The sequence below is a fragment of the Gossypium hirsutum genome, chromosome D11 (genome assembly GCF_007990345.1).
Source record: "Gossypium hirsutum isolate 1008001.06 chromosome D11, Gossypium_hirsutum_v2.1, whole genome shotgun sequence".
NCBI lineage: Eukaryota > Viridiplantae > Streptophyta > Magnoliopsida > Malvales > Malvaceae > Gossypium > Gossypium hirsutum.
Genome location: NC_053447.1, coordinates 66,571,410 through 66,582,352, shown reverse-complemented (window position 1 = coordinate 66,582,352; position 10,943 = coordinate 66,571,410). Strand labels below are relative to the sequence as shown.

The 10,943-nt window shown below is 29.1% G+C and overlaps 2 protein-coding genes across 4 annotated transcripts; one reads left to right on the top strand and one right to left on the bottom strand.

Moving 5' to 3' along the window:
• Positions 1-250: 250 nt before the first annotated feature.
• LOC121223257 (putative invertase inhibitor) lies at positions 251-739 on the bottom strand. Its single transcript, XM_041104398.1, has one exon. The coding sequence runs from the start codon at positions 737-739 to the stop codon at positions 251-253; it is 489 nt and encodes a 162-aa protein (XP_040960332.1).
• Positions 740-4,377: 3,638 nt separating this feature from the next.
• LOC107962276 (uncharacterized protein At4g15545) lies at positions 4,378-10,126 on the top strand. 3 transcript variants are annotated; one of them, XM_016898602.2, is made up of 10 exons: positions 4,378-4,844; positions 5,166-5,234; positions 6,032-6,085; positions 6,254-6,314; positions 6,491-6,565; positions 8,248-8,505; positions 8,617-8,662; positions 8,794-8,872; positions 8,961-9,092; positions 9,877-10,126. In XM_016898602.2, the coding sequence occupies exons 1-9, from the start codon at positions 4,482-4,484 to the stop codon at positions 9,051-9,053; spliced, it is 1,098 nt and encodes a 365-aa protein (XP_016754091.2). In that variant the 5' UTR covers positions 4,378-4,481; the 3' UTR covers positions 9,054-9,092; positions 9,877-10,126. The 3 variants fall into 3 exon arrangements, with proteins under 3 accessions (XP_016754091.2, XP_016754083.2, XP_040960865.1); XM_016898594.2 differs by having other exon boundaries at positions 4,399-4,844; positions 6,251-6,314; XM_041104931.1 differs by having other exon boundaries at positions 4,437-4,844; positions 6,251-6,314; positions 8,248-8,487.
• The last annotated feature ends 817 nt before the right edge of the window (positions 10,127-10,943 follow it).

The window sequence follows — 10,943 nt, the reverse complement described above, 5'->3', positions numbered from 1 at the left end:
AATAATTAAAAAATATTTTTTGTTTAAATAATCATTAAATATTAAAAATTTTGCTTGAAATTGTAAATGCAAGTAAAAAATATATATTAATTTTTTTATTTAAATAATTGTTAAATATTTAAAGAAAAGTTTGCTTGACCTTATATCAACATAGACTCCAAAAAATATAATTAAAAAAGAAGAAGAGATAAAACAAATTATATATAAGATTATTCAACAAATATAATTTTTTTTTATTTTATTTCATTTTTCACACCCATAAAAACCGATCAATTATTCTCATTGCTGCTTCCGAAAGTTCTTCATAAAGCGTCATGTCATTCAAGACAGTAGTAGGAAGCGTATACTGTAAATCCCCCACATTGTTCTTACAATAAAACTCTTTCTGGAGTGCATGATTCACTAAATAATTAGTTTGATCGTAATCTTTGTTCTTCAACCGGTCCATCGCAGTAGTCAAATTGGTTTTCGCGTCAGAAAACTCTTTTTGGCAGTCTTGGAGAACCAATTTCAACTTCTTGTCGTGAACGCTTGAAGCTAGAACCGTCATGTTGCTTTCCAAGGTCACGGCTTTGTTGCTTATACAAGTTATGACAATGGCGGCAATGCCTACTTTATCGGTTGATTGGCTATGGGAATCAGATTTTACGCATTGTATGCAGGCTTTGGGGACTTTTGCATTATGGCATTGGGTTTTAATCAATGTATCGTCGGCAGAAACAAGATTCCGATGACCCATGTAGTTGAAGGAAATCGAAATAAAAAGAAAAAGAGGCAAATTAATATCCATGGATAATTTTTGTTAAGTTCAATTGGAGCTCTTTTTGGTATTGTTAATTATTTATATATTTATAATGTGCTTAAGTTCATTTATTAGGATTTATTAGGTTCAATTTGCAGTTACACTTCCAAATTCACACTCTTTTCATGTTTTGAGTGGGAAATTAAACAACAAAATCTCAACAGGATTTCATGCATTAGATGTAATCATTATTGCAATTAATTTCACTTTGTCTGCATTCACTTTTGATGTAGAGGTTTTTATTTTTATCAAATTAATATATTTTATATTTGTTCAATTTTGATCTGATCTGATAAAGGTCTATTCTATTTCTATCTTAACTAGTGGTCGAGGGTTCGATTATCGCCCTGAATATGGAGCAGTTTTAAAACTTGTGGCTAGCATCTACCCCTTAACGGGCTCACAAAATGTGGAAGATTAGTTACTGGACTCACTCCGTTAGATATATTGAGAAATCAAATTTTCTTTTTGTCAAAATCTACCCATATTTATAAATGGCTAACCCAAACTCATTTTAAGTTTGCTAATATTATTATTTTTAAATATATTTATATTTATTTTAATTTAATATTTGATGTTTTTTTTATAGTTTTATATATAATCATCTTAATTGTGTTATAAATTATATAATATAAAAAAGTACAAATTAGAAAAATGGGTCTAATTTTTTTGCTCAAGCAGTCAAGCCCATTTTTCGAGCCTAATGTTTTTACTCGAACCCTCCCAAATTTCAAGTCGGCCTTTGAGCATGGACTGATAACCTAATCCATGAATAAGTCTATTTTCATGGTCTTTGATTATATTTTTAAGGGCATAATGACTTGTTTGGCCCTCCAACTTTACTAAAAGTCATTTTAACCCTCTATTTAATTTTTTTGTCTCTTTTAGCACTTAAATTTGTGTTATTTATCAAATCACTCCAAAATAGATAGAAAAGTTAACGTTTGCTAATGTATATGCCATATCATAAATTAATTAATTAATTTTAAAATAAAAAATAAAAATCATTTTAAAAAAATTAAAAAATATTAAAATTGTTAAAAAAGTATAACAAATGTAAAATACTTGTATTTTCAAAAATTTAATTCTTTTACTTTTCAGATTTAAAATTTTGAGTCCAATTATTAATATTATTAATTTTTATTTGTTAAATTCAAATTAATGACAACATTACTTTTAATTATATGACTATTAAATAATTTTTTTTAAAATCTCCAATTAACAATTAAATTTAAATTTTAAAATTTCAATGGGGATAAAATTGCCACGTATTGTCTAAAATTGTAGTTACACTCAAAATTCACATTTTTTTTCATGTTTTGAGAGAAATATAAGATGTAAAATCTCAATAGTATTGTAATAATTATGGCAATTAATTGCCTTTTGTCTGCATTCATTTTCATGTGCTTTGATTATATTTAAATACACTATACTAATGAAGTTTTGGCATAATTAATAAAAATAAAGTTATTTTTATTTTGAGTATCTTTAATTTTTCAAGTGATTAGAATTGAATTATAAATTTGTAAGAAGTTAAAATATAATTTTATTATTTATTAATATATAACTTCATCATAATTAAAATAATTTTTTTATTTTAGGTCAAAGTATAATTTTATCATTTATTAATTTATAATTTATTATTTATCAATGGACTAAATTGTCAATTTTTCATTTTGGAGGGAGTGGCAAGCCCTCTAACTACCTCTTTAAATTCACACCTTATGAATTTCCAGGTTTGAGACTTACCATTCGTTGGTGCCATGTGTAACTGTTTAAATGTTCTATTTATACTTTATTTGTACTAAACTTAAACTTTTAAAAAATATGTCGAGATTGAAATAGTCAGTATTAGACTAGTGGATGTGCGATTTTTATCTTGATATTGGTATGCACCAGTATCCATATATTTTGTTGTACCATTTCAACTTCATTAATGTTTTTAAATAATTTTCACGTATGTATATTTATAATCTAATTTTCTAGTTCTTTATACATTTAAATATTTTTCAAATATATTTTTTATTGTTTAATTTTTAGTTTATTAATAAATTATATAGATTTTTATATAAATAAATTATATATTATATGTAGATCTCAAATACATCCATATAAATATAATTATATTTAAATATAAATTTTAAAATTATTAATTAATATTTAATAACTTAATTTAACAATTATAATAAAATAAAAGTTGATTTTAAATATAAAATATTTGTACCAATTGATACAAGCCAGTATACAGTAGTACAAATCGAAATTAGGGGTGAGTAAAACCTGATTCAATTTTGCAAACGAGCTAGTTGACCTCTCTCTCATAAAAAATTATCAAAAAATTTAAAATATTTTTTAAAATTTAAAATATTTATAAATTTCCAAAATTTATATATTTAAAAAATATAAAAATTTAATTTTTTAAGTAATATATAGAGTAAGTTAAAAATTTTCTAAAATAATAATTTTGGGGCTTAAATAAATTAAATAATTATTCAAATTTATCATAGTAAAATATTTTATTTTGCTTTGAAAAAGTTTTCAACTATATATGGTTTCAATTTTATGTGCTATATCATGAACTAGTGATAGTGTAACAAGATTTTAATTTGACATGCCCAAAATTTTTAATTTAACTCAGCAATTTCATTCGATTCAACTTAACTTAAATGTCATTTCACTCGATTTGATTCAAAAAAATTTCAAATCGAGTTAGGATGATAAAATAAGACTAACCCGCTCGACTAACTCGAATTTTTTTACCCGATTCAATTCGATTTGATTGAACTCTAATCCCTAACCTGAATTGATTGAAACGAGCCGAAACACATTGAAACGATCAAAGCAGTAACAAAATTTCGACTAAACTAAAATATATATTATACTTGATACCGATTCAGAAGCAAAATAATATGTATTAGCCAATAACGATACGAGACTCACCATGAATTATTGTCATGTGAATGCCATTTGTATTAAAAAATTTCAAATAATACAATAAAAAGAATATGAAAACGGATTTTGCATTTGTTTGACAGGGGAAAGCATCTTTACTTTATTATGATTCCCATGATTTCATGATACAAAATTCGGTTTGTGTGGCAAATGGTCACTTCCATAAGCTCGATTCCATAAATAACTTTTTATCAATATATATTTTAAAATACTTATATAATATATAAATAAAATAATTATTTTATTGTTATTATTATTAGAGATAAAATTTAAAATTATATAAATGTGTAATTTAATATATGAAATTTAATTTAGTACAATTATACACGTAATGGTTTTGTTATGATTTAAATGTATATATAAATTTTAAATAATTATATATATTTAACAATTTTTTATATAAAATAAGTAGTTTAGGTAAAAATTTCAATCAGCATATTCTAAATGATTTTTTAATAATAAAGCAGTTTTATTTAAATTTAATTATAATATATATAAATATTAAATAAAAATTATTTTTGAAAATAACACAAAATTCGGATCAGGGTCCGACCCGAACTGCGGCCCACTCTCAAAATTAAACCCTAAAATTTATGTAATTGGGTTTGGAGGGAAAACCCTCGAAAAGTTTAAAAAATTGCGGACAAATGTCCCGCAAATTAAGTCCAAATTCCACCAACCAACAAAAAAAAATTATTTATTTATTTTTCTTTACTTCCCATTTTAAATGTTTTCCTTTTCCCAACGAAGTAAAGCGACGGAAGAAGTGACACCATCTACGATGTCTCAGGGTGGCGGCGCCGGTGCCGGAGGAGGAGGTGCCGGTGGAGGGGGCATGGAGTTTGATCTGTCGGAAGAGATTCTGGCGGTGATACCGACGGATCCTTACGAGCAATTGGATCTGGCACGTAAGATAACGTCGATGGCTATCGCCTCGAGAGTATCGAAGATGGAAACGGAGATTGGGAGGATGAGAGCAAAGATTTTCGAAAAGGATCGTATGGTTTACGAATTGGAAGATAAAGTATCAAGATTGCAGCAAGCGAATCATGAGGCCGAGTCTCGATTAAAGCTTATTTTTGACGAAAATGTAATTTTTTTTTCTTTTCTTAATTTCCTAAAATTTACTCTGATTTTTTTTGTGTTTCTTTCTTTTATTTTCCTGAAAACGATTAGCTTCGTATTTTGTGCCTTTCTCCCGTTCCCTTTATTACTATTTATACTGTTTATCTCTTCGGAAAAAGAAAACAGAGTTTAGTAGAAATTCTGGTTATTTTAAGAGACTTTTTTTTTTAATAAATTTGTTTCCGAATTTCTAATGTTGCTGACTATTTTTTGTGGGTATTTATTTAAATATTTGGGGGTTTTATTCTTCATGATTTTGATAACTTTGTTTTGTTTTTCATTAAAGATGAAGCTTGCAAAGGAGCGTGATTCATTGGCAATGACTGCAAAGAAACTTAGCCGTGATGTTTCTAAGGTGAGATTGAAATTCTAATAATATTTTCACTCAATTCACCTGTTCAAGTTTAGTTTTATTTATTTTCTGGAGATGAATTTATATGTTGAAGTTTTACTTATTATGGAAATATGGTAAGTAGATAACTTCATTAGGTTCATAGTATTTAATGGCTTTAACAACTTTGAGTTTCCCAAATGGAGCTATAGTGAACAATGAACAGAAAAAAAAAGGAGCTATAGTGAACCAAAGTACCTCTGATTAAGAAACAAATGCTGTTAAATTTGTTGGTTTGAATTGCTTCTAACAAAATAATTTGCTGATAAAAGTAGCTTGAGCTTTTGTTTTGATCCAGATAAAAAAATTAATTTATAATAATTAAATAAAATTCATTTATAAATGAATTATCATGTTTGGGTTGCTGAATTCCTTAAAGCTTCAGACGTGAAGTGTCCTGCCATTTTTAACGTTTTTCTGGTGTAATATACAAAACTATTTCTAGAAAAAGATTATTTCCTCTTTAGTATGTTCAACCTGATCTCGGCATGTTTAACCTTCTTTCTAGTAGCTATTCTCATTTCCAATTTGAATGCTTTCATGGACATCTCACTTTTGTAGAAGAAATCACGTAGGATTTTCCTGCTTTTTAATATTTTCTTTTACATTCATGCTTGTTCATTATTCTCTTTATTTGTTTGTTTCTCCTATTTTTTTTTTCTCTTTTCTAATTTATACTTTCTGGCACATCATCATATTACATTCATTTGTATTCTACCTTGAAATATGAAGTATAAGCATGATATTCTAATATTTGACAGTTGGAGACTTTTAAGCGGCAATTGATGCAATCGCTGAGTGATGATAATTCATCTGTAAGATCTCTGCATTTGTTTTTTTTTTCTGAGTATATTTCATTATTTCTGTTGTTTATTATGAAATTTTGGTTTCTTTATCTGCCCTTATATTTTCAGTTTCTGTTATTCAGTGCTTGAAGAAACCAATTTTGGTTAACCTTATTTCCAATCCTGTTTTAATAGCAGGCTGAAACTGTTGATATTGGGACCTGTGACCAGTCAGTCCCTAAAGCCTATCCGGACAAGGGTATCATTTAAGCTTCGCTTTTTGTTCTTTTTTGCTCTGTATTTACCAACTTATTCATTTATAATATCTCACTTCAGAGGTTCAATGATAACCTATCTCCACCTTCTCCTTTTTTCCCTCTATCTGCTTCTATCTTGTTGCCAGTATTCTGATCAATTCTATATATGTTCCCACAGATGATGGGGCGAGTGACTACATGTCGCTTCGTTCTTCCAATGGTTCGACTGACTTGGGAAGCACAACTGATGAAGGTAATTACACAAATTTCTTTCCCGTTCTTTTGTTTTGTTTTGAGAACTTTTATGCCTACATATTTGAGGAGCTTATAAATCAGCACCAATGCTGGAAAGATATTCACACCCTTTATAAAATTGGAGATGAAAAACAAAACGGATATATTGGCACATTTTTTAATGAGTAATGATTGAGTTACTGTAAATAACTGTTGTGGCTTTTCATTTTAGACTGTTGATATTTAAATATTGTATTGACTTAACTTATTTTTCAGAAAAGGAAAAAAAAAACTTGAAAAACCTTTGGATTTAAACTTTAGGCTTACTTTTAAGTTTCTAAAATTGACATAAAAATGGGTTAGTTTGATGGCTAGAAGTCGACAATGAACTAACTTTACTTATTTTATATAACACAAAAAAGAAGGCATTTAAATGTGTTGCATGAAAAGCTTTTTGCTGATAATTATGAGTTTTTAGTAACAATATGATATATTTATCAAATAGTCATCATAACTTGAAGCATTTAACCAAACCTTGGCCAGAGAAATTAAAGCCTTTAAACATCTAACAAAAATAATTGTTGTGGATTTATAATTTGACAACAAAATTTGGCTGATTAAGTTATTCGACAATTTTGTGGAGTGCTTTTGGGCAAACAATACTGTTGCAAGCCATTTCTTATGCTATTGTATGATTATACATATATAGATGTTATAAGGCAAATAGCAATACCAATTTTCTTCCCACAAAGGTAAAAAAAGGAGTTACTAGTTTGGAAAATCATCCAAAACATAAGAAAGCAAGATGTTCCTGAAAAGTATGAGTGAGTAGTGAACCTAATGTATAGAGCTACCCTATGATCAATCTGGATAAATGGATTCCGATTGATCCACTTAGGATCTGTTGTATGTTCAAGGCCTACATTTTTTAAAGTAAAATTTTTGGGGTCAAGTCATAATTTTGGTTGGTTACCGCTAAACCTACTGAAGTTGGATTCTGGAGACTTATCCTAGGACAGACTTGTCTGTTTCATCTCTTTCATTTATTAGAATTTACAACTGTGAACTTATTGTTTGATAAACTTCGTGTATTATGCGTTCTTTGAAAGAAATTGACTGTTTGTTTTTAGTTTAATAAACAAAATAAATTTGGTTGCCAAGCCCAATATTTGGATTTTAGTGGAGTTTAGTAGTTTATCTTTGTCTGAAACTGAAGGCATTACAGGTACAAAGTTTCCATGCAAGAGCAAACAAAATGTTCTGTATTATATAATTGTATGGTACATAAATTTTCCTCAAAAGACTTAGTCTAGGGTTAATCACTTAATTGTGGACTAGCTTAGGTTGAGGGGGTCTATCATCGAGGATGGGGGACATCCACAATGTAGAATGTTATATTGGGAAACAGTAACTACAAAAAATAATCTTGAGATTGGTGCACTCCTCAAGGAAGTATAAAAGCATCTATGATATGATTGTGGGATATATATGATTGGTTCCTAAGTTCTTTTAAATTCTGAATACAATATTTCATGAATCTATATAGTTCAAGACATAGGTTTGTATGTTTTACTACTTTGGATGCATTCCTTCACTTGTAATAATGTACATTAACTAGTTACTGGGAATGTTCTGGGAAAGAATGCAACTCTTAAAAAGCTTTATCTTCATATGGATTTTAAGCTTATATCTTCCTAACAGCTTCAAGATATGCTGGACAAAGATTTTCTATAACTCCATATATCACACCGCGGCTGACACCTACTGGAACTCCAAAAGTTATATCCACAAATGGGTCCCCTAGGGGTTATTCTACTGCTGGGTCTCCTCAGAGAACCTCCGCTGCAACCTCTCCTACCAAGTCTCAATCTGATGGGCGGACTTCGTTCTCCTCATGGTACCCATCAAGCCAGCAGTCATCTGCAGCTAACTCTCCTCCTCGTAGGGGCTCACTTCCAGGTTTTACAAGTGTTGTTATTCTGATAAATCCACTCCTTTCGTTTTTGTATGAAACTACCTTTACCTCTTTCCATCTGACCCAATTTTTCTTGCCTGTTAAAATATGTTTAGCAAGGACCCCTCGAATTGATGGAAAGGAATTCTTTCGCCAGGCCAGGTAAATTCTATTCTTCTTTTACTCTTTCTGAGTATCTCTCCTTACGTTTATGGAGGGTGCATAGATTCATTGAAGGATGACTTCTTAAGAGTTCGTGACTTCACAAGCTAATCTGAAATATTGTATTCCAGGAGTCGACTTTCCTATGAGCAATTTAGTGCTTTTTTGGCTAACATCAAGGAACTGAATGCTCAAAAGCAAACCCGAGCGGTAAGGAGTTGTTGCATTCATCAGACTCTACACCTGTTTACCATCCAACATTTTTGTGCTTACTGAACTATTTATATATTTTCTTTAGGAAACTTTGAGGAAGGCAGAAGAGATTTTTGGGACAGATAACAAAGATCTGTTCCTATCATTTCAGGGATTGCTAAATCGCAACATTCACTAGATCTTAATTATCTCTTCTTGAGATAATTGTCCATTACTGGTACGTCTTGTGCCAGACACCCTCTGTGCAGTTTGTGTATTATTCGTAACATAGGCTATATGCTAACCTAGTGTCGGTCATAAGGTTCAGTACAACACTTTTCTTGAGGTGCACCATTTTAGCCTTGCCATAAGCTCAATAAATATACGAATTGCTTTGTGATTTTGGAAGCTATCACTTCTTTTTTAATTTGAATTAGGAAATGATCACAAATGACTGTCTCTACTTAAATATGTAGGTCTTGCTCTTTTTTCCCTGAATCTATAGAATGAAATCCTAGACAGGCAGAGCTGATCAAATGTTTTGAATGTTTCTAGCAGTAAGTTGTCTGATGTCTAGGTCATGCCTAATAGATGCTCATTTTATAAGCAAGGCGAACTTGCATATTAAACAATTCGTCGAAATCCGACATTATCATTCGGTAGAAATGTTGATTTGTTATATGATTATAGAAATTGAGCAGGGTAGAAGTGAACCATATGGTCAACACTTAGCAAATGAGCTTTGGTTTAAGTTTGTTTTTATACTTCTATTGAGCTAAATTTGTTTGAAACTACTTGAATTCAAAGAGTATACACACCCATGTCTCACACATTTCAGTATTCAAAACTCTCTTCTAGTCATATAGGAAACATAAGCATCCTTGCTTTCCATATCATCTATATTCGATATCGATGCTTAGAAGGAAAAATAGGAAACGAAGAGTTGAGAAAGATGTGATTTAGGTTATACTGTAGAAATTGGTGTAGGGAGTTGATGAAGTTGGTTCAACACTATTTGGCAGGTTGCTTGGATCTAGTTGATGGATTTGTCCAAACATCAAAAGAGCTGCCATAATGTAATATTAGATGAAAGACGAAAGCATCAGCTTCTTTTTCTTTTTCAAGCAAATTAATGTGGTTTTGGGCTTTGAGACTATATAGCTCCCCCCATTCAAGCAGGGATTTTTGTGTAAATAAATTACTCTGCTTTTGCCTACTCTTTATGTCCCTTTTTCTTTTGTTTAAATTGCCATTACAAGGTTATTAGTTTTATATTTTTTTTGGTAACTTCTTATATGATTAATATTTATTCGATTTGATCACATAGATTATATATATACCAACGTAGTTAGTACCGTCGTTTTTGTCTTGGTATTGGTACGTATCGGCATTGACATGTTTTGGTGTACCATTTTGAGTTTATTGATGTTTTTAAATATTTTCTCATATATACATATTTATAGTCTAAAATTTAATTTCTTGATAAATTATATATACATTTAAATAATTTTCACATATATATTTATATTCTAAGTTTTAGTTTCTTCATAAATTATATGTTATTTTGGTTAAAAAATTAATTATACAATATATATACATACAAATATATCTTAATTATATCCATATAAATATATTTATAAATGTATGTTTTAAAATTGAAATGTAATATGGTAAAATTAAAATGGATTTTATAAAAAATTTAGAAATTAGTTTAAAATGTCCAAATTTTGAATGTATCAACTGGTATTGATTGAAATGAGTTGAATACACAAATTGAAACTTATTAAAATTTTGATTGAAATAAAATATAAATTACATGGATATATATATTTCACAAAACAAAGAGTTAATTTAATAAATATGTGAGTTTACCTTTATATTTTTATGTGTGTCTAAAATTACTAATTTTTTTTTGAGAGAAGAAATTCATTAATGAAAAATCACAAAACACAAGCGAACACAAGGAGACAAATTACTAAACCTAGTCAATAGGCTCACCCTATAAACCTGAACTTATTGTTCGTAATCCTCATTTATATCAGTATATGGTATAATTGCAACATTCTTTAAAAGAGATGCCAGGGAAAAA

Coding starts and splice junctions, on each gene's coding strand:
- LOC121223257 (XM_041104398.1), bottom strand. CDS start 739: ATGGGTCATCGGAATCTTGTTTCTGCCGACGATACATTGATTAAAACC.
- LOC107962276 (XM_016898594.2), top strand. CDS start 4,482: ATGTTTTCCTTTTCCCAACGAAGTAAAGCGACGGAAGAAGTGACACCA. Junction 6,315..6,490: donor TAAAGCCTATCCGGACAAGG/GTATCATTTAAG, acceptor ATGTTCCCACAG/ATGATGGGGCGAGTGACTAC. Junction 6,566..8,247: donor GGGAAGCACAACTGATGAAG/GTAATTACACAA, acceptor TCTTCCTAACAG/CTTCAAGATATGCTGGACAA.